Source organism: Protobothrops mucrosquamatus, unplaced genomic scaffold (assembly GCF_001527695.2).
Source record: "Protobothrops mucrosquamatus isolate PMUCROS unplaced genomic scaffold, P.Mucros_1.0 scaffold865, whole genome shotgun sequence".
NCBI classification, from domain to species: Eukaryota; Metazoa; Chordata; class Lepidosauria; order Squamata; family Viperidae; genus Protobothrops; species Protobothrops mucrosquamatus.
In genome coordinates this window covers 82,346-107,416 of record NW_015387120.1, presented here as the reverse complement: position 1 = coordinate 107,416, position 25,071 = coordinate 82,346, and the positions used below count along the sequence as shown (strand labels likewise).

General features: G+C 40.4%; 2 protein-coding genes across 2 annotated transcripts in view; both read right to left on the bottom strand.

Annotated features, from left to right (window-relative positions):
- Positions 1 to 2,259: 2,259 nt before the first annotated feature.
- PDCD7 (programmed cell death 7) lies at positions 2,260 to 8,173 on the bottom strand. The gene is made up of 5 exons (XM_015819156.1): positions 7,622 to 8,173; positions 6,361 to 6,499; positions 5,714 to 5,950; positions 5,304 to 5,391; positions 2,260 to 4,218 (listed from the first exon to the last, which is right to left on the bottom strand). The coding sequence occupies exons 1-5, from the start codon at positions 8,171 to 8,173 to the stop codon at positions 4,101 to 4,103; spliced, it is 1,134 nt and encodes a 377-aa protein (XP_015674642.1). The 3' UTR covers positions 2,260 to 4,100.
- Positions 8,174 to 11,342: 3,169 nt separating this feature from the next.
- CLPX (caseinolytic mitochondrial matrix peptidase chaperone subunit) overlaps positions 11,343 to 25,071 on the bottom strand; it is a 20,678-nt gene continuing 6,949 nt past the window's right edge. Inside the window, exons 5-15 of the mRNA XM_015819155.1 lie at positions 22,278 to 22,432; positions 21,036 to 21,195; positions 19,296 to 19,337; positions 17,904 to 18,080; positions 16,822 to 16,986; positions 16,468 to 16,556; positions 15,767 to 15,931; positions 14,465 to 14,764; positions 13,592 to 13,684; positions 13,114 to 13,220; positions 11,343 to 11,700 (exon numbers count right to left, since the gene is read on the bottom strand). Coding sequence (XP_015674641.1) covers positions 11,610 to 11,700; positions 13,114 to 13,220; positions 13,592 to 13,684; positions 14,465 to 14,764; positions 15,767 to 15,931; positions 16,468 to 16,556; positions 16,822 to 16,986; positions 17,904 to 18,080; positions 19,296 to 19,337; positions 21,036 to 21,195; positions 22,278 to 22,432 — 1,544 coding nt within the window. The 3' untranslated portion in view covers positions 11,343 to 11,609. The remainder of the gene's footprint in view (positions 11,701 to 13,113; positions 13,221 to 13,591; positions 13,685 to 14,464; positions 14,765 to 15,766; positions 15,932 to 16,467; positions 16,557 to 16,821; positions 16,987 to 17,903; positions 18,081 to 19,295; positions 19,338 to 21,035; positions 21,196 to 22,277; positions 22,433 to 25,071) is intronic.

The window sequence follows — 25,071 nt, the reverse complement described above, 5'->3', positions numbered from 1 at the left end:
CCAGTCAGAGCTGAAGAAGCTTCTTGGATGAGAAGCGAAACGTCTTCAAAGAAAAACAAGGAAGTCTGAAAAAGCATCTTTGGGACAACCATGACCTGGATGACTGAGAGTCTCCATAGAGACTTACTGCCAGATGTTTAATGCGGAGATTGAATCACTTCGTGCTAACATGGAAGCTAGAGGGACCACAGCCAGCTTTAGCGTGCTACACGTATACTTTTGTTAATTCACTCCACATGTGGCACTGTTGCATGCATTCTCAGCACATAAGCCATCTGTTGCTCTAACACAAAAGACTTATTAAGCCAAGTGTCATGTGAAGGTGAGGGACTGAATAAACTTAAGCAGGAAGTGATGAATCACGTTCTTATTTTGCCCCGTCTTACGAGTCAGCTAAGGGATGACAGCCTCCATCAATCTATTTGCTTTGGTCAGGAGTTTAACTGTAAATTTCAATTTAGAAGTGAAATTAAAAATATGTATTTCACCTATGGTACTGGGGTCTGTTTCCCACCATAAATATGGGATTGAAATGACAAATAAAGACTGAAATTGCAACTAGGTCTGCATTGCAGATCATGTTTCTACATACTCAATTTGGTATATAAAAACAGATGTTGCAAAAGGAAAAGTTGTGTACAGCTCCTTCCCATCTGCAACTTATCTGTTGTTTGTCAACAAGCCAGGATTAGACATTCCCAAATTCTAGGCTCCTGGCATGGCATACAATTTCCAGTTATTTAAGAGCAGAGAGGCTAACGTGCCACAATCTGCAGTTACTTCTGCAACATAAGAAGAAACTAAAACACGAGAACTTGTTCTCCTTAAGTCCAAAGAATTCCATATATTAACCTAACTCAGACGCACATCATATACAAAATCAATCTTGAGTTAATCAACTGTCATCTTAAGGAACCGTTAGACATTAAAATCAGTTAAGATAATTAATGACTTCAGATGGAAGTTATAGAAGATTCAAGGCAATGAAACAAAATTGTCAATTTCCAGAAATCTGTTTCCGGGTATCTATTAAATATTGTTAATTGCTTTACAATATTTGTAAAACATTTAACAAGTAGTATTTTCATATCCTATCTGTAAAGCAACACGGAACAGAATTAATCAGTCTTATTTCCTCCAAACTCAGCACAACAGTTCCCATAACACCTAAGAAGAGTGATGTGAAAGGCATCAAGTTAAGAAAAAGCTGCCCCAAAGTAATTTTGAGATTGACAGCTGAACATGGATAGATTTAAAAGTGCCAATTAAAACTACAGAGGCAATAGAATCCTTTTATTCTGCCACTTTGAATTAAGATGAAAAATATAAGATGAAAATCTACTTTAGCAATTCCTAAATGGCAAAAGATATTCGATTTCATGAACATACCAGAATGGTCTAGAAAGTATATGATCCCAGAATTGATAGCAACTGGAATATTAGGCATGCATTATTTATCTCTGATTGCAGTTTAAAATGCCAGTTTTAAGTGGCACTAATATATATATATATGCAGTATATATAAAAACAAATAAGGAATATACAAGCAAAAGGAGAAAAAATGACACAGAAATCTATTAAGTGGCGAAAGGAATTACTAAGTGTGTACTTAGTGCTCAGTATATCATTGGGGAACTACTGATAATAAAGAAGTACATTAAATTATTTTGTAAGTATTGGAATCCCTGAGCTAAAAAAAATATTCTTTAAAGAAATGTTATCATCTCTGTCTGTACACAAGAGAACCCACCTATGAACCCCAATCTATTTCTTCAGCTTAACGCTCAACTTTCCATGTTACACATGTTTATTTCTTAGGTAAAGGAAAACTCACCTTAGCAAGGAATTAGGAAGGCATTTGTCAGTTGAAGACAGAGAGGCGTCTTGCTGGCTGTGACCTCCACAGTTGAAGAGGGAGGCCTGGCCAAGTCTAGTGATTAGAGCTGCTTGAGTAAGCGCCTGTCGTCAGGTTTTCCAATGGGGTAAGCAGCCTAATCTGCCCTAGAATCCATATATAGGTCGCTGTGCCCAGTGAAAACATACAACCAGGACTGTCTCAACTGAAACCCTCTGGAACCGAGAAAATGCTTTTGGGGTCTGTATTTTCAGTAATATTATGAAGAAAAATTCACAACAATTCTGTTTCCAACAGCAGCCAACTGCTGCATCTGGTGGCCTTTTGCTTAAGAAAGTTCTGTGCATGCCCACGTGCCACAAAGGAAGAAGAAGAAAAAAGCCAGATACAAGCGTGAAATGCTAATAATTTATTAAGTACAAACAAAAGGCAACATACTTTTATTAAACAGGACTATAAGTCACTCTGACAATTTATGGTTTTTCATTACAGCATCCCCAATACTTTGTCGCAAAGCTTTACAAGACAATAAACCATGCTTTGCAGATTATTTGACAATTATCTTGCAACAAAAGTTGAACAAGCCTAGCTATTGCATATATGTACCAGACAAAAGCTATGGTTTGTACTAGCAATTTGGGTACAGCATGCTCTTTTATGCCATTAACAGCCATGCCTCAGGTTTCAATTTTTCTTAGGTCCGAGAGAAAATGATCAACAGGGTTTGTGTTAAACTAAAATAATAATAGTATAGCTTTTCTTAAAGAAATACAGGAAAAAGTATGAGATTGGAGAACGTTATATTTCCAGTATAAATAATGCTGAACTAAAGCAACTGGTATTAAATGCTTAGGACTTTGTGTTTCAGAAGTAAACAGATCTGAAAGAGCAAGCAGGTATAATATATCCGACATTTGCTGAGCAGTGGAGAAATGTTTGGTATGAACACATTAATTTTGTTCAACAACAGTAATTTCTAGTTTTTTTGCAATTTATGAATCGCAGAATATATGCAGAATGTGTATTGTTTTCAACAACTTTATACAGAAAATCTATATAAGCACGTATAGATTTCCTGAACAGCTAGTAATTCGCAGGCAACAAAATCCGTCCGCTTCTTCTTTATATTCTTTCACTTCAAGGAATGGTTTATGCTTCTGTACAAACTACAGTTTGCCATTTATTTAAACTGAAAATGTGCCCTTCGACTAGGGTTGCAAACTAGGCTGGCAAGGGGTCGTTTATTAAAACACAGAAAGGAGAGCAGGATTACACAGAAATTCAAGATTCCCTTCCTGAACGCCAAACTGTGCTTTGATGTTGTAACAAAAATATAAAGAGGCAAAAACCCTTTAGCTTATATTCCTATTCTAATTATCCTACTTTAAAAACAAAACAAAACAAAACAAATGCTTCCCTAAGTATGTGTAACGTATGTGTGTATAAATGAAAGGCACTTTTTGTGGCAACATGGAAAAGCTACTGTTAATTCACGCCATACAACTCCAATTGAGCGCCGTCATTTTTGAAAGCCAAGAACTCAAAACTTCAAAGGAAACCACTATAGGCCCCATCTGTCAATTCATTTAATTCCTGCCTTGTAAGGCCAAGATAACCACAGAGGTGTTTGGGAAGATAGCTGGATATTTGAACATCTGGATACTGTTCCAAAGGAATCACCTTTGATGTTGCCCGGGGCAGTGAATTCTGAGTTCCCACAGTTTACTTTACATTAAGAACACATACAATAATATTTAGCTGATGCATTAATTTCGTGGTTTCTGAACTATATAAGCTCCATAGATAAGCTGAGCTTTATATCTGGCCTCTATTTGCCAATGTCGCCCTGCAGATCCATGGCAAATTTATTTCTCTATCTCCGGGATTACACTACTGATTTGATAGCACTTACATCCCATTTAAGGTAAGCTCGGATAAATTTCTGAGGAAAATCATTTTAAAGTATAGACCTATCCCAAATTCCAATACATGCACAGCAGGGATTCATTGATACTTCTTTCGTGATCAAAATCCTGTGATACTAAAGTATAACCAGATGCTAGAGAGGACTTACAAGCACTATAATAAGCATCAATGCCATACTTTTAACAGCATCTTTAAGGACAGTACTGGTCTTCTCAAAGAACTCGTTCTAATGTGAGTTATCAATCATACGTTGTTACTTCAGCCTTCCCAAACTGGCAAATTATGCTATGTGTTCGTCTTCAACGGTGCTTCAAAGTTCTCACCTGACAGCTGTGGCCCACGTGTCACTGGAGGGAGGACTTGGAAGGACCCATCCTGGTGGGATGAAATCTCCTTCAGGGTGACCTGCAGGCACCAAGTACTGATCCCATTCGTGCCTTTAATGGAAAAAGTTAGACAACACACTGAGCACTCTATCTATTCCTTGTCTAAATTATTTCACCCGAAGCATGTACGCGGGCAACTGCAGCTGAATACAGAGTTCACAAACTGGTGCAAAATACTGTAGGAACTTGGTTACAGGCGATTTGAATGAACTGTGGCTAATCAAGGGACCCTTAAAAAAGCCATTCTATTAATGTTCCATCTTTCTTTCGAAAGCATGCAATGGTATAGGTTAGATCCACTCCAATTTTATCCTCACAATTATTTTGTGAGGTAGATTAATTAAAAGAGATTCACACAGCAGGTTTTTACCCTGTTACTGAATTAACTTGTTTTATGGACTTGCACTATAAATTAAATGGCTGGCATTTGTATAACAAGCCATAAAGTACTAGCCAAATTTAGTTGTTGTGCAAATACAGCTGTTAGGTTTGTAAATAATTTAGTTCAGTATATGGTATAAATGCAACACTGTTTTGGGGGGACCCGCTGAGCGTGAGTGGTGGGCTGAATCAAAATCTCAAGATTATAATCTGTGACGATACCAATACCTGTTCCACTATAGCCAAAGAGGCTGAATCATGCTAGAAACAGGGTTTATATCTTTCATTAGAGCAATGCTTATATATCACAAAAATTAATGACCTCTCTGAATTTTAATGGTAACAAAGGAAGCACACAAGGAAATTGGGTGGGAAGGAAGTCACATAACAATTGTCTTTTCCCTCCATTCATTCCAGATTCTGGGTGTAGTTAAAACCTCAATAGGTTTTATTAAACAGGACTATAAATCATTCTGACAATTTAATATTTCTCATTACAGCATCCCCAACAGACAACTTTGTTGCAAAGCTTTATAGGACAATAAAACATGCTTTACACAACTACTGACAGTTATACAATCTGAGTTGTGCAGAGTTAACAGTTGCAACTGGACATTAACATCTATAACAAATGGATTAAAGAAGAATTCATACGGCAGCCTGAATTCAAGACAGCTGAGAATTCCCAGGTTTTTATGTAAAACAACATACTCCAACAACTCAATTTGTTTTATTTACTAACAAATGACTCTTACCTGATCTGGATGAGAGCTGGCAAGGAACATTCAGCTTGCAAATAGTATTGTGTGAATGGCTCCAAGAAATGGGCAAGTGGAAATTCTTCTAAAAGTATAAATAATAAGTAAGGATATCTTTACAGTCAGAGAAATAGAAACCTCCACTAACTGTAAGAACAGATCTCCTTTAAAACTTTATTTTAAATTCAGTAAGTCAGTTCTTGTGTTGACATAGAAGAACTACATAAATAAACATTTCGGGAAATAGTAATTTTTTTTTTTACTGTTTGCAACTGAAATAAAAATAAACACTTTTAATGTAACTATTCCTACCCCAATGTGGCTACATAAATGAAACAGAATATTTCTGAATTTCAAGGATAAATCACCTTCTCCCAAAGCGTAAGCATGAACATTCTGAAAATTACCTGGATCCCCAAACAGTTTGGAATCCATTTCACGCTTCTGCTGCAGGAGCTTTTCCCTTTCCTTCTTCTGCTTCTTCTCCATTTCCCGTTTCCTTTCTTCTTCCTGTTCGCCTTCCAGCATGACTCGGAGAGCGCGTTCTTCAGCTTCATAGAGTTCAGTGCGTTTTTTAATCGATGCTCTTAAATTCTGAACTTCACTTTCAAAGGCTTCATCTGCAGCTGGTGGCGGACAAACACCTGCGCCAAACACACACAAGCTATTTTCGTGGCGGACAAACACCTGCACCAAACACACACAAGCTATTTTCTTTTTTGTTTCAGAAGAATCCCACAGCTGCCATAGGTCAGTAGTTCTCAATCTTTCCAAGTTAAAATTCCCATCAAGCTAGGCCTCACCATGAAAGGGGGGGGGAAAAAATCAATTCTTTCTAAGGAGGACATTTCTGCGGTTCAGGGGTCTTTTCTCATTTGCAATAGATTTTATTTCAATAACATACTTTGTTTCCCATCTAGCTTTCTGAGTTTGATTTAAATCAGGGGTCTTCAAACTTGGCCCTTGTATGACTTGTAGACTTCAACTCCCAGAATTCCTCAGCCAACGTGCCCAGTCACAATTATGAACAATCATAAAAATCCAGAGAATTTACCTTTCCTTCCCGCTGCTTCTTTTCTTAGTTTCCTAAGCTTTTCTAAGCCACGCAGAATTTCGGCCATCCGCTTTGTGTCCGCTTGCTTTTTTCTCACTTCTGATAACACACTATCGGCAGCAGCTTTAAGTTCTTGTTCCTAAAGGAAAAGAATGTAAATTAGAAAACACAGCAGGGAGAATCAGAAGAACCTTGGCAACAGTAGGTAAAAGTGGGCCTGTTGGGCGCAAAAATGCAAGAAAAGGGGGGTCTTTGTCGAAAACCTTCTTGCTCAGCAACACCGTAGGAAGTTCAAGATAATATACGAGCAAAGAAATGAACAGATGACTGAGACCTCTCTGAGACATGCTACCTTCAACCCAAAAGTACAACTCAATAGCACAGAAATAAAAAAAACCTTTCAGTTGTTTATTTTCTGTCTCCTACAAGAGATACTTACAAGATAACTTATAAAATAAGTAAATACAGATAGTCCTTGACTTACAACCACAACTGAGCCCAAAATTTCCATTGCTAAGCGAGAGTTACTAAATGCGCATTGCCCCATTGTACAACCTTTCTTACCACAGTTAAGTGAAATCACTACAGTTATTAAGTTAGTAACAAGGTTGTTAAGTGAATCTGGCTTCCCCGCTGACTTTGCTTGTCAGAAGGGGATCCCGTGACTCCCTGGGATACTGCGACCGTCATAAACGTGAGCCAGTTGTCCAACATCAGAATGTAAACCAAGATGGATTGTTTATATTCAAAAGAAGCATAGAGTGGTGGAATATAATTTAGGTTTTTAGAAAATTTTTCCCTTTCTTTTATATATTTTACCTACTCATGTAGATTAATATACTTTGTGGAGTTAGAGATACTAATATTTGTTTACTTATATCTGAATATTATCCTGGGATTAGGTTGGGAAGTCCGGGGGGGTGGGGGGTTTCTCATATAGCATTGTGTAGTATTTGTGATTTTTTTTTTATGATGAAAAAATAATAAAAATTTTATATTGAAAAAAGAAAAAAGAATGTAAATCACGTGACCACAGGGATGCTGCAAAGGTTGCATGTGTGAAAAATGGGCATCGGTCACTTCTTTCAGCACCGTTGCAATTTCGAACAGTCACTAAATGAACGGTTGTAAGTCGAGGACTACCTGTATTTTCTCTGCATCCACGCACCAAAAGAAGCAGAGCATGGAGAAGGCCTCTGCCATCCGCTTCCCCTCTCCCGGTGACCTTTCTTCCCCCCGTCAGCCCCCCACCCAGACCCACCCGGTGCCGGTCCTCCGCCTCCTGGGCCCGCCGGGCCCTCCAGAGGTTGACGCGGGCCTCCCGCTCGGCGCGGCGGGCCGCCTCCTCCTGCCGGGCGGCGCGAGCCTCCTGCCTCTGCTGCCTCCGCCGCAGCCTCTTCCGCCGGCCCCGCTCCAGCCGGGCCCGCAGCAGCTGCAGGGCGCCGGGATCGCGCAGCGGCCGTACCAGCGCTCGCAGCTCCTCCAGGCCGGCCTCGGCCGCCGCCACCTCGCCCGGCGCCGCTTCATCGCCCCGNGGCCTCGGCGGGCCCTCCGGTCTCCATGGCAACGGCGGCCGCTCCGGCAGGGCCGGTGGCCACTGAGGCGGCGGCGGCGGCGGCGGCGGCAGGAAAGGCGGGCCTGCGGGAGGCGGGAGGCCCCCGGCTGGGAACGGCGGGTAGAGGCCCCGCGGGAAGGGCTGAGGCGGCGGTCCCCGGAAAGGCCCCGGCGGGGGGAGCGCGGGCGGCGGGAAGGCGGCGCGCTGGGGCGGCCCCGCGAAGCGCGAGCCGAAGGGAGGCGGCGGCGGCTGAGCCATAATTTGAGCAGGCCGCGCAGGGGCCTCCTCTGGACAAGGCCTCTCCCTGGCTGGGAGAAGAGCAGCGCCCCCTGCAGTCTGGGAGGAGCGTCAGCAGGAGGAGGAGGAGGAGGAGGAGCTTCTCGGTGCTGGAGATGCCTTGCGCCAGAACTGAAGAAAGCTTCTTGGACGAAGAAGCGAAGCCTCTTCAAGGCAAAACCAAGTCTGGCTGCCTTTTGAGAAAGAAGCACCTTTGAGTATGCGGGGTAGGGTGGAGTGGGTGGGTGGGGTCGTAAGGCAAGCAGGGCAAAGTAAGACCCCCCCTTGGTGTAATATAGTAAATTGAACAATTATTAGAATAATGATTTGTCTGCATAATTGCACTAATGATGTGTCTGCATAATTGCTAGAACAATGATGTAATGCATAATGACTGGGAAAATTCACTGGGAAAGTTCTCTGTCAGTAATATGTGGCAACCAAATGCGCTCTGCACATGGATACTTTGTATGTAGCAAAACCTTCCATTCTATGCCTGTGAGAAACGTTCCTAATGTATCACAGTGTGTATTTCAATGTGTAGCCCTTTGTTCTTTAAGGAGGGGAGTATAAAAACTGAAGTCTAATCCCACCCTCCTCATTCAGAATTGCCTATCTCTAATATGCTCTGGACCTTGGGCAAATAAACGTCTCTGCTAACCCCTCTGGAATTCGTAAGAGTTCTTTCGTTTTCCACAAGAGGTGGACGCCAGGTTACAGAGTCTTTCTTGCATTTGGTCACGAGATGAGTGTATAAAACCTCTTGGATTAATTGTGACCTGCCCAGGTTCAGACTCCTGAGTTTGGAATTTGGGTGATTTTTTGAAAAGCTGGATCGCCAAAGTGTTCTTTTCCCATTGATTCCTCAAGCAGAATATTTAAGATCGGGGAAAAAAGGAACGGGTGATTGGTAAAGAGAAAGGAATTCTTTCCCTGCCGTTTGCACCCCCAGCAAGGCAGGGATTTAAAGCAAGGGAGTCCAGCTTTTGGTAGAGCTGAACCCTGTGCGTGTCTTCCCAAGTTGCAGAATTAGCAGGGCAGGGTAAGCAGCTTTCTTGCAGGAAGAGTTTTCACTTTTTAAAACCTCTGCTGCATTTCTTTGACACAGGCACGGCCAGCTTGGGTAATCGCTAGCTGCAAATTCAGTCGTGGCCAGGGGGAACGCTGGAATTACTGGATCTATTGTGACAAATACGTATATATAATGAACCATTTACATGAATGCTTGTTCCAGGTGACATAGCCTTTCAGGACAGCAGAACTGTCCTGCTTTAAAAAACCAAACTAGGTACAGCACCACTGCAACCATCTGCCAGACCGCTGTGCTGTATCTTCAACCTTCTAAATACTGTATTTGTAGGATAAGTAGCATCTTGCATTACAGCACTGATGGCCATTCCTGCACCGTGTTATCTGAAATGTAAAGCCATGTTCCCCTATTGGAAGCCTACAGAAAATCTAAAAAAAATACAGTAGTATCTTTTACAAATAGCCTCTGTATCATAATTTTGTTATTGTACATCGGACCAGGAACATGTGGTCAGAAATCTACGGAAAGCAATAGACTTAGGAAGCTGGCAATCCTGTGAACCAACAGTATTTCGTCTTTTACACTGTCACACTAAAAACTGAGGAGCTGTGCAAAATGAATCTGCAGAGCACTGAAAATCAATTCAGACTCACTCCCACCATTGATGACAGGTACCCCAAAACAGGTTGAGGAATCTCAAAAGTTATTTGAGATATCCCTCATCCACTATCAGTCATTACTGGTTATGATGGAGATTCCCATCGGTTTAAACCAGGGGTCTTCAAACTTGGCCCTTTTATGACTTGTGGACTTCCAACTCCCAGAATTCCTCAGCCACAAGTCATAAAAGAGCCAAGTCTGAAGACCCCTGGTTTAAACCAAGCACTTGAAATAATAACCGGTTTAATTATGTGCTTAAACAGAGGTATAATTCAGTAACAGATTTACATCTCGACATAAGAGGAAAAGACATCAGATTTGTAGGCAGAGACTTTAATTTTCAGAAATGAATCAAGAACATTACCTGTCCTTTTTCTGTGCTTTTACAAATACTAAAGGATTGAGTTAGCTGAAAAACAAAATTTAAAAGTAACAGGATGCTGTATCAGCATTTGAGCTTATAATTTAAATAAGAATTTTGTGCAAACAGTGCCTACTGATCACATGAAAAATATACAATTTTGTTATGTTCTGGTGTCTCTTCATGGTATAAGGTAGTCTGGGAAAAATATCTGGCACCAAAAAAACTGATGCTTGATGGTTTCAGTAGGTTCAATTAATGTACAATATTAAAAAGTTGGCATAACATTTTCAATGTTGTATTGGACTGTTTCTGTAAACCTTTATTCTCCTCATGAAGGGTCGGCACCTCCTTTACCTGTTCTTATATTTTTTTTCCTAAGTGACATATATATTTAAATATTAAAAACCTTTGGTATTACACATAATTATTTAATGCATTGCATTATGGTTTTAGGAAAACAGACTGCAATGCTCTAAAATATGGCCATTGTACAGTCTGTTTACTCTAGAGCAATCTGCATGCTTGACAATAAATTTGGGGGTGAAAATACAGCCTTTTAAGCTTCGATATCCCATTTTTAATGGTGGTCTCCAAAATAAATGTAACAAGAAACTCCAGCTCCTACTGCATTTAAAACAGGAGAACTATTAACCCATGCTGAATGAGCCTCAAAACAAGATAATCAAGTTGTGTGTATTCATATATAAAATAATTTCCCTACACAATTTTTCAGTTTCCTTGCAAAAATATTAGCTATATATGCATTTTAATTTCTGAGCAAAATTAAACAGATCTTAGAAACTTTTGACTTTGCCCAATGACCATTCAAATCTTTTTCTACGATGGTGACAAACCAGACATCAGTATTTTGTTTGTAGCAGTTACAGTTTTTGAATTTTTGAATGTGTTCTTTAACCTCAGAGGGGAATTGCTGACGTCACTTAATCTTAGTTTTAGGAAAGACTGCAGGCTGCCTAAGATATTTCATGTATATGTTAAGGTCCTGAACTCAACAGGCTTCGATTTGGGAATGGGGGTAAAAGGGGAAAAAAATGCATTTGCGTTACCATCCCTCTTCAGCCATTTTAAAAAGCACGTTTTTGTGTGTTGTTTTAATTGAACAAAACTTAATATACAATTCACTTTCTCAACGTTACATCATTTTTAGTCCAAGTGTTCCACTGAACAGACCAGCGTGATGTTACAGAAACTCATGATCTGATTTCCCCCCACTAGAGAAGCCAAAGTTTTCAACCGGGTGTCCTACAGTCAGGAGGATGTTAGCAACAGGTTGCAGAGCCACGCATGGTCTCAAACAAAGACAGACACACTGAGTGCTTTTGCTGAAGAACATTTCTGACTGTTTAATGGTTTGCGGCATCTGCTTGGCGGGCCCAACTTTCTTCTTCTACTCCCGAGTCGTATTCTTCCTCTGAGGAATCTTTAGTTGGAGTCCTATAATTGAAACAGAAGTAAAGTCAAATGTCTGAAATAATGAAAGCAGAGATCTTATCAGAAAAACGTAAAGAAAGCAAGCTGAGCTCTTATTAATACCGAAATGCAAACTTGCAGGTATGTAGCCTGGAACAAAAGAGGGGTTTAAACTCACACGAAGTGCTTTTTGTGCTCGATAGATTAGATATACCGTATATACTCGAGTATAAGCCGACCCGAATATAAGCCGAGGCACCTAATTTTACCACAAAGAACTGGGAAAAAATATTGACTCGAGACTTTTAGTGATTGCATAGATTCCCCCCCCCCAAAAAAGAACTACGGTACTCACTTTCCTCAGTTCTCGAGACGCGACTCGAGTATAAGCCGAGGGGGGCATTTTTCAGCACAAAAAATGTGCTGAAAAACTCGGCTTATACTCGAGTATATACGGTACATATAATTTGCTGTGATCTTCAAAGGCTTTTTGTTTAATAATAAATTGCTACAATTGCTGAAGAGGGGAGGAAGTTTAGGAGAAAGGAGCCGATACTCCTCATGATGCTATTGGAATTAAGCTTTCCTTCCCCATTAATCGTTGACCGGCAACTAAACCTCAGCAAATGTTGAAGGACTTCTACGAGACATAAAGGTACGTTTGTGCAGAAGGATCAGGGGCGACATGACAGCAATATTCTAATACAGTGATGGCAAACCTTTTAGAGGCCGAGTGCCCCAAAACTGGCCCCGCCCCCACTCCACCCCTCTGCCCACCCCTGCTCTGCCCCGCCATCCCCCGCCCCGCCTGCCCACAGGACCACTCACCACCTCCAGGGCCCGCCGCAGATCGCCCAGGCAACCCAGCAGCGCTATGGCGGCCACACCCTCTGCCCGCGCCCTGCAGCATCAACTGCATGATGGGGTGTGAGGGCAGAGTCTTGTCTCCGCTGCCTGGCTGCCATGTCCTTGGCTGCGCTGCTCCATGTGGGCCACGCTGAAGGGCGAGTCTCCTTCAGGGGGGCTGCTGGAGAGGAGGGGGTCGTGGGGGGAGGCAAGGCTGGGGCAACGGCACATGTGCCCACAAAGAGGGCTCCGAGTGCCGCCTCTGGCACCCGTGCCATAGGTTCGCCACCACTGTTCTAATATTTGAGGGGCTGCCACAAAGACGGTCAACCTATTTTCCAAAGCACCAGAAGGCAAGACAAGAAGCAAGGATTCAAGTCTATCACACCAAACTACCTTTTTTTCTTTATACGTTGATACAAAATGCCCAGCTGAATTCTGAACATTTAACAATAATCTCCACAGTTCATCTAAATTGCCATTAGCAACTACAGACTTAATTACAGAATGATCACTTACCTAGAAAACTGTCTGAAAGGTTCTTGAGAAGATAAGCCAGCAACCAACCCAATCTTTGAAACTCAACTTTACCTGATGTATCCTGGTTCTTTCTTCCCTTCCACAACATCTTTGTCCACCTCCACACATACTATGTCAGAGTTGGGCACTTCAAACATTGGTTCCAGCAGTAACTTTTCCTAAAGTTGGGAGATGAATAGAACAGTTCAAGGTTTGTTTGTTTTTTTTAAAAAAAATCATTGTACACAATTTCTGTTTTAACAACGATAAATCGCCAAATATGGACTCTCTTCATATTGCAGATATACAGTATTTCAGTTCACAGGGAAGAAACTGAAAAACCACATTACCATGGAATTGTCTCCTATCAAGAAGGGTTTTGTTTTTTTTTACTGTGGTCCCTTCCCTGACTCACCCATTACTTCCAGAGATTTTATACACAGACAAACAGAACAGGGAAGAGAGTGCAAAACATTCTACAGTCAGACACTTAAAATTATTATATGGAGGATTAATGGCTGCAGCAATCGGGAAAAAGTCCCACTCTTACCATTATAGACCGAAGTCCTCTAGCTCCAGTCTTGCGGTCCAGAGCCAACCTGGCTATTGCCTTTAAAGCATCCTCTGTGACAGTTAATTCACACTGTAAGACATAAGATTATAGACATTTTAGAATGCTACATTTTCGAATACTTGATTCCCCCCCCATGAGAATTATGGTTCTGTTTAGAGAAGTGTAATGGACAAAGGCAAAACAATACGGGTTGTCCTCGAATTATGACAATTGAGGCCAAAATTTCTGTTGTTAAGCGAGAGTAGCTAAATGGGTTTTGCCCCATTTTATGACTTTTCCTGCCACTGTTGTTAAGTGAATCACTGTATTCTATGGCTGCTAAGTGAATCTAGATTCCCCATTGACTTTGCTTGCCAGAAAGCTACAAAAGGGGATCACATGCCTCAAGGACACTGCAACCGTCACAAGTACATGCCAGTTGCCAGGCATTCAAATTTTGACCACGTGACCAGGGGGATGCTGCTACGGTCCTAAGTGTGGAAAACAGTCACAAGCCCCTCTTTTCAGGGCTGTTTTAACTCTGAAAAGGCCACTAAACAATACGTAGTAAGTCAAGGACTACCCGTAATGACACAAGAACAAGTTCATAAGAACTCAAAAGAAAACAGATACTGACAGGCTGTCCTGAAAAAAGGGATGTCCATCGGCCCTGGATAGTCAAAAACCACAGAAAATAGCCATAACCTAAATCGTGTTTACATTTTTTTTTAATCTTTGCATCTTTAAAAAGGGATCACCCTTCAACATCACTTAAAATCAATCCACTCTTGGAGCATAAACACGTTTGATCCGTAGGAAATAACATGCCGTCGTAAAAAGATACCCCAAGAGGCGAAAAGGAAGTCAAACCTTGTCCATGCTGAATAAGGCCTGGTACTGGGGAATGACCGCATTCCGGGGCTCCGTAAGGATCCGCACAAGCGTTTTTTCATCCAGGCTGTGCAGGGGGACGACCACTGGCAAGCGCCCCACAAATTCAGGGATCATGCCGAATTCGATCAGATCTCGGGCTTCCACGTGCCGAAGCAGGCGGTCTTTCTCTTCCATCTCTTGCTCAGAACTGGACTCACTGCCCTGGTTAGCCAAGTCGGCGGCTGCCGCGGCTCTTCTGCCTTTCCCCAGATTTGACGTGGCGCCAAAGCCGAGATACTGCAAGGCAAAACATTCTGCCTTTAATAGCAAAACCAAGCTAATGTTTTTGTTTTGCGTGTGAAAATGCACGGCAAGAAATTATACAGAGACAAAAGTGCACACGGTAGGAATCGTCATTTTCCAAAACTGGGTCTTTTCCCAAAACTGATAACATAGACAAAAACCTCTATTGTATGATTTCTCTCTTCGGTAGATTTTGAATGCAACCAAAAGAACATGAAGTCAGTATGCTTTAGTGAACCGTAAAACCCATTGCTTTATAAATTAGACTGGATGTTTGTACGTTTTATAGAATTAGTGAATTTGGATACGCAGAAATTCAGATGCAATATACAATGTTTTCCCCTATTTGGTTTGTACAGCTGAAGCTTAATGGTTGTCATCTCTCTTTTTTCATGAGAAGTTTAGAGTGATCTTTCAACAAAATCAACAAAGGAGTCTAAATTGGATATAGCTTGTCCAGAAAATTCACAGCAGTGATGGAGCACCCACGATTTCTGAAGGCAAGGAGGAGGGAGGGGGGGAGAAAAGAAAGTAAATCTGGTCTCCGTGGAGCTGGTGAAGGGAGGTTCAGTTCACGAAAACTTTTTCTGAATAAAAATTGCTAATTAGAAAAGGCACCGGCAGACCTTTCTGATTATTCGGTATCATAGATTAACATGGCTCTCCTTTTACAATGTTCACAAAGTAGTCATTCAAAGGTACCATTAAACACAGAACAGTTAATTATCCACAAAAGTGGTTACGTTAAGTGCTGCCATTGTAAAATTACTCTGTTATTAAATTCAAATTGTCTGTTTTAAGCCATCGGCCACTTGCCCCTCCTTTAGCTTGCCTAGACATCTAGCCAAACAGGAACTCCAAAGTCTTCGGACACAGCCCTATTTTTTCCATGCGAGCCGAACTGAATGGTATTTTTTTTTCCCTTTTAATGGTGACCACTGAAGATATTTAGCAGAGTTCTATTCTTTATACAGCTAAAACGTGCAATTTCCTTACTTTTTCATTTTTCCTCCGGCTGATGATTCGATCCAGACCATTAAATGCACCAGAAGCTACGAAGAGGATGTTGGTTGTATCAACCTGCACTGTTTCACCACGTAACTTGCGGGAATTCTTCTCTGGAACATTCACAATGGTACCTTCCAGTAATTTTAACAACCCCTAGGTAGAAGCAGGAGAGGCCTAAGCAACGCATTCATTCTTAAAAACATGCACTGAACACCTTACAAATCCAGGTAGTTTATGACAGTGACTAAATGGGGCCTACAGGAACCTGTTAAACAGGCACAGGGCTGAACTGTGGAGTCTTTTGTGCTCTCTGAGCACAGACATTTTATTACCAAACTAGGTAGTACCTTCAGTGTGCGTGTGTGATTTGCTCCCCGTTTAGGTACAGAAACTTGCCCTGCCAGTTTTGGCAGGGGTGTGGTTTTCTCCTACCTAAAGGTGCACGAATCTGTTAAGAATGGGAGTGATGAGTTTCCATAAGCATCATCAATGCAAGTTTTCCATCTTTTAGGGTTCACTCCCACGAAGGTGTTAAGAAGGAAAAACCTGATAGGTAGCTGAGAAAGTAACTTCTGCCTCAGACTTGCACCTCCCAGGGACAGAAAACTGGTTCTTCTCTCAAGTCAGGGCCGGAATTTGATAATAACTGGAATTACTTCACTGGGAGAAGCAAAGCTCTTCGTACTTACCTGCTGAACCCCTTCTCCTCCCACATCCCGTAACTGATGAATGCCGGGAACGCTGCCAATCTTATCCACTTCATCCAGGAAAACAATACCTGCAGATTAGAGGCAGTTGAAGTGAGGAATTACAGCTCTGAATTACACAAGTACAGTTGGCACACAGGGAACCCCATTTTGTTCTAGGATGGCAGTGATGGGGTAGAAAATGCACCCTGGGACATAGGCTTGAAATCAAAAGGGGTGGTCAAAGATAACAGAAAAACCTGTTAAAAAAAAATTCTGGGTCAATAAAAAGCAAAGTTCTAAGCAGCAACCTGCAGCTGCGCTTCTAAAAGGGAAGGGCGCGGGAAAGGATTTTACCTTGTTGAGCCTTTTCGACGTTGTAATTTGCGTCCTGCAGCAGTTTTGCAATGACAGATTCAATATCCTCTCCGACGTAACCAGCTTGAGTCAAAGTGGTACAATCACAGATTGCAAAAGGGACATCCAGGCATTTAGCCAAAGTCTGGGCTAGCAGAGTTTTACCTGTTCATTATTTAAAAAAAAAAATCTGTTAGTGCAAATCACAGGAGTTTCAAAAGGGTTTTATTTTGCCATGGAAAATGATTATCAGTTTGGGGGGTGCGATTGTTCTAGCTGAAAAAAAACAATGTATTAAAACAGGGGTTCTCAACCTGTGGTCTGTGGACCCCTGTCATCACAAGGGGCCTGCAAAGTATTAAAAAAATGTTATGATTTAAATCTTGAGTTAAATCTTGGGGTGATCTGTGGCCATGGTCCATGGCTACAAAAGGAATTTAAAAGAGGATCAACTCTCAAGAAAGAATTGAGAACCACTGCATTAAAACAATTCAGTAAAGCACACACTGACTTTTAAAAAATTTACAGGGATTTATCGTGTAAGTTTGTCATCAAGACAGACAGCAGTAGATGTATTCTTATTATCACATCAAAGTGCTTGAACTTTAAGTTATCACTACTATTCTGGTATTCAAGAGAACTTCTTTCTCCCATGCTGACCAGCCATGACAGTCTTGTTTACCATTGACCGATAAATAGGAAGGGCCCCCATTACAAGGTTTATGGGCTCTGTGCTTTCAATTAAATGTGCTCTAGACTTTCTATTTTAATTCGTTCTTTTATTGCTTTAAAAACAGTGACCAAAAAGACAGAACAAATAAAAAACATATACATTGTGCAGCAGAAGAAAAAAAAACCCACAACTTTAAACGAAAATGAAAAAAAAATATAAAGGAAAAAGAAAAACAGTATGTCAATTTAACAATCAATATTTACAATTCTCTATAAAATTGTGCATAAATAATGCAACTGTTTATCTAACACCTACATATTTATAGTGCATCTATATAACTTATCATATTTTTAACCTGCTGTATATTTTGTATAATACTTTCTAAATTTTATTTACAGGACTTGCACACCTGAGCCGGTTGGTCCAAGCAGCAAAATATTGCTTTTTTCGAGCTTGATGTCATCGTGGGCAGAATCTAACACTTCACCTCCACGTTTTTCCGGAGGCATCTGTTGATTCACCTGCTGCTGCATGGATGCCCCTAAAGCATTGCCGTGCGGACTAATGCCAGCAATCTGGAGAAGTTCTGAAATACACAAGCATTCCATAAACTGAGAAACGAAGTGACTTGATAGTCCACACAGTGTGCACATTCGCAATTCCACGCATTCTTCCACTTGCCTGAAAGCTATCAGAGAGAAGAACGTTAGAAGACGGTCTTGCAGCACAAGAGCTTGGTGGACACACCTCCAAAAATTATGGATTGCTTTTTTTTTTTTCATTATAAAATTTTTATTATTTTTCAACATACAAAAAAAAAAAGAAAAATTCACAAACACTACACAGTACTATATAAAAACCCCCCACCCCCCCGGACTTCCCAAACCTAATCCCAGGATAATATTCAAATATAAGTAAACAAATATTAATATCTCTAGCTCCACAATGTATGCAATTCTACAAAAATAGGTGAGATATATATATAGAAAATTTTTTTTTTTAAAAAACCTAAATTATATTCCACCACTTTATGCTTCTTTTGAATATAAACAATCCATCTTCTCCATATTAGTAAAAATTGTTCATTTGAATAGTTCTTCAAATAAGCCGAAATCTTTGCCATTTCAGCAAGATACGAAACTTTCAATCTCCAGTCTTCCATTGTAGGTAAAATTTTACTCTTCCAGTTTTGAGCTATCAACAAACGGGCAGCAGTTAAACAATATAACATCAAATTTGTTTCTTTTACATCCAAATTTTGTGTAATACCTAGGAGAAAATTATGGATTGCTTTAACTTGGACTGTCTGAATTAGAGGCAACAGTGCGACTCACATACAACACTACGTCATTAACCGTGGTTTATCAACCACAACAGCTGCACTTGCAAAAACACGCTAACTCACAGACAAACAAACAAACAAACGTTTGGTTTGGGACAAGAGAGGATTTAGGTTTTAAGAAATGGATTGAGCAACACCAGGATATTCTATTTAAGCGGAATAAATAATTCAAATTTCCACAAATTATGCATTATGCATGGCGAAATATACTGAAATATTTACTCTGCAAGTAATTAAAACACATCTCCGATTTCTCTTCAAGCCGTATAAATGAGGCTCAGGTGTCTGGTTGCAAAATGAACACATGATGATGTTCTAAATCAGGGGGGGTCAAACTGCCAGCAGCCACCCCCTTGCCGGCAATGGAAAAATACAGTTCAAATGCTACTCGTGGTTAAAATAAGGGTGGGGAGGGAGGAAGAGATACTGCAGAGGAGGCCATGAGGAGAGACCACTTACTTGTAAATCTGTACTCATCCTCCCGTCTTCTTATCTCTAATTCTAAGAGACAGGATGAAAATAGTAATATGATGGAGACAGAGATATATATTAAAAAGCACTACATTTTCTTCACCTCTTGCCCTCTTCTGAACACAGGTTTATGGAGCAATGGACTTCACTGACAGCAAGGAGAAGAACATGCACACACCCACACACATAAACACTCACCGGTGAAATGTTTATAATTTTATAATGCAGCTTATAACGACACAGAAGGCTTGCTAATACAAGCGTCTACGGTTTGGCCGTGGCAATTGGAATAAAAAAAAGCAAATTCTATAGCACTTTACTTTGTAGGTAGTCCTCAATTTACAACCTTCATTGAGTGACCATTCAAAGTTACAATGTCACTGGGAAAAAGTGACTTATGACCGTTTTGCACGCTTACGACGGTTGTGGCACCTCCAGGGCCACGTGATCAAAATTCGGAGGCTTGGCAACTGGTTCCTATTCATGATGGTTGAAGGGTCCCGCGGCCGTGGGAATCCCCTTTTGTGACCTTCAGACAAGCAAAGTCCGTGGGGAAGCCAGATTCACTTAACAACCATGGCAAGAAAGGTTGTAAAATGAGGCAAAACTCGCTTAACAGCTGTCTTGCTTAGCAATAGGAAATTTTGGGTTCAGTTCTGGTCACAAGTTGAGAACTACCTGCAATAAGCATCTACCCGGAAAGTAAGTTCTGCTGAATTTCCTCCCAAGATTGCACTCTGCCAGGTGGCATAAAAATGGGAAAATGTTACTGTATAGTGGTATCAGATAGTGCCATCCCAAAGAAGCCTTCATACTGAAGTCTAAAGAACTTAGTAGTTCTACTTCTATATTGTAACGAATCATTACAGGAGATCAAATGCTTTGATTAAACCACACCCTTGAATAAATAAAACCATCCACTCCCACGGTGGCTGCAACAATTCTATACATTTTTAAAATAATAATACTATTGGGGGTTTTTTTTGTCCTTCCTTGTGGCTGGAAAGAAGATTTGATTAATCTGTCCTTTAATTTGTTAATAATAGTGTATGTGCCACCCCAAAAATAGCTGTGTTGGCTTTGGCCACACACAGACTTTTTATTACTGCTTATAGCAGAATCAAAGATCAAATAGTCTCCTATTCCACGTTCATTATCCATAAATTCCTTATGTGAGTTTATTCACAAACACCTGAAGGAATTCCTTCCAGCTGTTAGTTCCTATGTACTGACAGTACAGAGAACATGAAACAGCTTTTAAAATATTTTAAAGTAATGGGAGAGAAAACTTGCAAGAGGAAGGCAATAAAAACATAGAACTGATCTTGTTCCATTCCTCCGTATATTTATTTTTTAACCTCAAAAATCTGTATTTCAATTTGATTTTTTTTAAAAAAACCATTTTTTCTGTTGCCTCTTTTAGATATATGTTTTCTATGTTTGTCTGCTTTGTTTTATTTTCTGCTTTTTTTAATATGCTATTAAGGAAGCCTTCAGACTCATCCGGGGTCGACAGTTTTAACAAAGGAGCCTTATTAAGTGCTAACTTGCGAAATTAAAAAAAGAAAAGAAAAGAAAATAAGGAGTACTGGCTATCTGCTTCCTGTGTTAAGTAAGCTATTAATACCAACGGCCTCCCCACTTTTTAAACAGCCATTTGTACAAGGACAACAGGAGGAAAGATGGTGCCAAACTGTCCCTCAAGGCAAGGTAAAATGCTCTACCAACCTCTTGGAGTTAGAGAGGCTTGTTTTTCAACTTCAACTTGTTGCCTCAGATTGGCCGGGATGTTGTTGTAGATTCTCTTGTAGTGATTGTACACAGCAACTGAAAGCACCTTCTTTGCGAAACACTGACCAACAACGTATTTGTCGAGGTAGTTGTAAATCTAGCAGAGAAAGCCGACAGATCCTCAACATCAGAATGCTTCATTGGTAGAGATACACAATAAAAAAAAAAAATCCAGCTGTATTTACCATTCAGCTTCTGTTAAGATTCAAGAGTCTCCTTTCCCCACCACTGTTTTTATACTGTGAGCTTTTTAAGATTCCTTATCTCCACCATGTGGTGGTTAGCTTGGAGGAGTTGACAATACAGAGTTTAAAAAAAAAATGATGGGAAGGCTCTCGGATGGAATCTGCGTCTAAGACTCCCTTTTCTAAAGCTTGTCAAACCTATAGAGCTTCAAATATTTCAGGGAAGGCCTACAAAACTATGAAAGCCACAAGGCATTTTTGGAAACTAAGAGGCTTTTCTTCTTTAAGTGTAACTCTTGGAACAACTGAGAAACAGTGAGATGGTACCAGTACTTTAAAAGATCTTGGAATGGGGACAAACTTTGGGATGGACGTGAAGCGTCACATAATCCATAACAGAATAATAGGACAGAATAACAAGAGTTCAAAGGGACCCTGGAGGCCTTCTAGTCCAACCCCCTGCTCGAGCAGGAGACCCTGCCTATACCATTCCAGGTATGTAAGTGGCTATGCAGTCTGTTCTTAAAAGTCTCCAGTGATGGAGCACCCACAACTTCTGGAGGCAAGCTGTTCCACTGATCGATTGATCTCACTGTCAGGAAGTTTCTCCTTAGTTCTAGGTTGCTTCTCTCCTTGATTAGTTTCCATCCGTTGCTTCTTGTCCTTCCTTCAGCTGCTTTGTGGTAGATACTGGAAGACTGCTCTCATGTAACTCCCCTCGTCCTTCTCTTCATTAAACTAGACCTACCCAATTCCAGCAGCCTTTCCTTGTATGTTTTAGCCTCCAGTCCCCTAATCATCTCTGTTGCTCTTCTCTGCACTCTTTCCAGAGTCTCAACATCTAGAGGAAAGGGTAGTATGATTTCACAAGAGATGGTAGATTAAGGGCCCAACTAATGAGGCTAGGGTAATTTAGCTCTTCCATTTAAATTTTAAAAAAAGCAAACAATATGAAAGAGATGATGTCCCCTCAGCTAAGGTCAATCGGCTGTACCTTCTTGGGCGGAGGGGGCGGCTTCTGTTGGAAGGCCAATTTGACCGCTTCTGCCGCTGTCTCTGGTTCTTTAAGGATGCTTTTCTTGGAGTCGGCTTCTGACAACACAACGAAGAAGTGGTGGCATTTTTCACATTTCACAAAGCGGGTGGAAGCTGCAAAAGCAAGAGAATCAGAACCTGCTTGGCAAGAGCTGTTTTTTCCAATCAGACAAATTAAACAGTCGGTTTGAAATGCAGCGCTTACAAAATGAGTCAACAAGTCCCTTTACAATAAGGGTAGGAAGTGTGGGGCGGGGGGGGGGGGTAGGAATAGGCCTTGGTCTACAGGTGGCCCCTCAAAACTCATTTGACAGTTTTGATGTCCAAAGCACTGATTTTTGGTAGTAGGAGGCCCCCTCCCCTTTTTCAAACTTTTTTTAAAAAAACACTTCCTGTAGCCAATTTCACAAACTTCTAATAATGCACAAAGACTAAGTTCCAGCCATGCAAGTCCCAATTCCAGTTTCTCCTGAAAAGCCCCAGGCCATGCAGCACTGCCTGACTTTCTGCACCTAAGAGATTAGTCACATGAAAACTACTGTTTGATACCTTGGTACTTTCAAAAGAGTTTTGAAAATCACCACCCAGAAAAATTGGCTTTTCATCTACTTGAAAAACTACATACTTTTTGACTGCGGTGTTATTTATTCCTACTGTGCCATGCACAGTCTTAGACAAAGGGATGACATCATATGTCACACAGACTTAAAAACTAGTGTACAGGAATTTTTAGGATCAATGGCCATTGTTCTAAGTGGTGGCTGAGATGGCAAGCAAATACTCCCTTTTCCATTGTTTAAAGTTATCTTAAAGTATGATTTCCAAATACTTTAAACAAAAACTTTCAGTTGGACCAAATGAGGCAACCAGACTCTTTTTTCTGGTGCTTATAAATCAGAACATTTAACTCTTGATCGTCTAGAATTTCCACTAGCTTCCTAAAGGCTTTTAAGTTCAAGACCTGAACCTAACTTTTAAAGCTTTAAATATTTGGGGACTTGGTCAATTTATTCCCATATAAGCCCATTTAGGATTTCAAGGATTTTTCTTACCAGCTCATCTGGAGACTGAACTTAAAAAAGAAAAAAAAAAAGTTTCCTACTGGAAACTGACCAAACCTACATTTAGCACACTTGGAAGACTATTTCAGTTTATTTTAAACATCAATGGAATCTTGGTATTCCTTTTGAAATTCTTCACTTGCCTTTATGTTTCTTGTTTGTAAAGTCTCTTACATGATTACTGATTACTGCTATAGTACATTGTACGGTTAAATAATTAATTTTGCATACCAGATACTTCCTGTAAATGAGAGGGATATAAGTAAACTATTCTGAGGTGATTTATTTTAGACAACTCTGTGAAGTCAAACCATAATAGAGAACACCAAATCTATTTTACTTTCTAAGTGAATTTAATTTTATTTATTCATTTAACCATGCGTATGGGATTTATCTTCCAACCAAACGCACTGAATGTCCAAATGAATTTATCGAATCTTATTCCAAAAAAGACTGGCAAAAAACTGGCCACAGTTGTCTGCTGCAAATTGTGTATTACACTACAATGCTGCACAAAGTTCATTAATCCTAAAATCATGCCTTTCAGTGGTAGTGACCCACTAGTATAGAGTTTAGGTTACTGCTGATATGCATCAATAGATCTCATTCAGGTACAAAACTCGTCGTAAAAATGTTCTTTATTATTTGCTCCTTGACAAGAGGCTATGATAGCCTTCTACCCAAGCCATTTAGGTAACTATGATTTAGCAGTTTCTTTCTTTTTTTTCTGCTTGTATGAATATTAATATTTATGACATGCTTTGAAGAAAACCTGGTATGTCTTAACATTTATAATATGCCATATTAGTCTCTTAGAGGACTTAACAAAAGTGCTACCTTATTCAGATACTAATCGCTGAAAGGCATGTTTTAGAAAGTGGCCGTGAGATAAACCTTTGTCATCCTGAATTCCTGTGAGGAATATACCAATATAAAAACATTAAAATTAATTTCACTGAAATATAGTATTAAGTTCCCTATTAAAAAAATCATTCTTGCAGACAGTTTCTGAAACTTGAACTTATCTATTTCCAGCAATCTTAACTATCAGGACGACATAAACCTAAATTGATGATGTCACTTGAGGTGCTGGAAAAGATAACTGAGATTTATGAAGCCACTTGAGATCCTGGAAAATCACATAAAGATTGTTTTCTGGCCATGTTGAAAGATTGGTTATTGAGTAAGCATTTGCGGTGATAAAGCACAATTTTGGGACACGCAATACATGCCCCACCCCTTGGGTGGAGGGGAACTGCCATTAAGCAATTAATGCAAAGACATCAGTAATTAGGGCTAATAAACACAACTCCACACAAAGCTGATATACTGCACATAGAACAAGATCCCTCTGAAGTTAGCGAGAAAGATGATTTCAAAGATCAAGATTCAAGCATATCGTAAAGATTAACCAACATCAGGGCTTCTGATGCGGGTTGCACTGACAACTGCAAGAAGATCAGATGGCTGGTGATTATACAGCCGAGAAACAAGCTGTCATGTGTCTGAGTAATGAAACACTTAAAAGGACTTTCAGGCATGTTTTCTCCTAAAAGCTTTTATTAATGTTAAAACACATCAGCACGGCATGGAGGAATGCTTAGAACTGCTTATCTTTCGGTACGCCTAGCATTCCAGACATTGCCACTCCCTTATTGTAGGGTCATGGTTCACATCTTCCAATCAACTTGA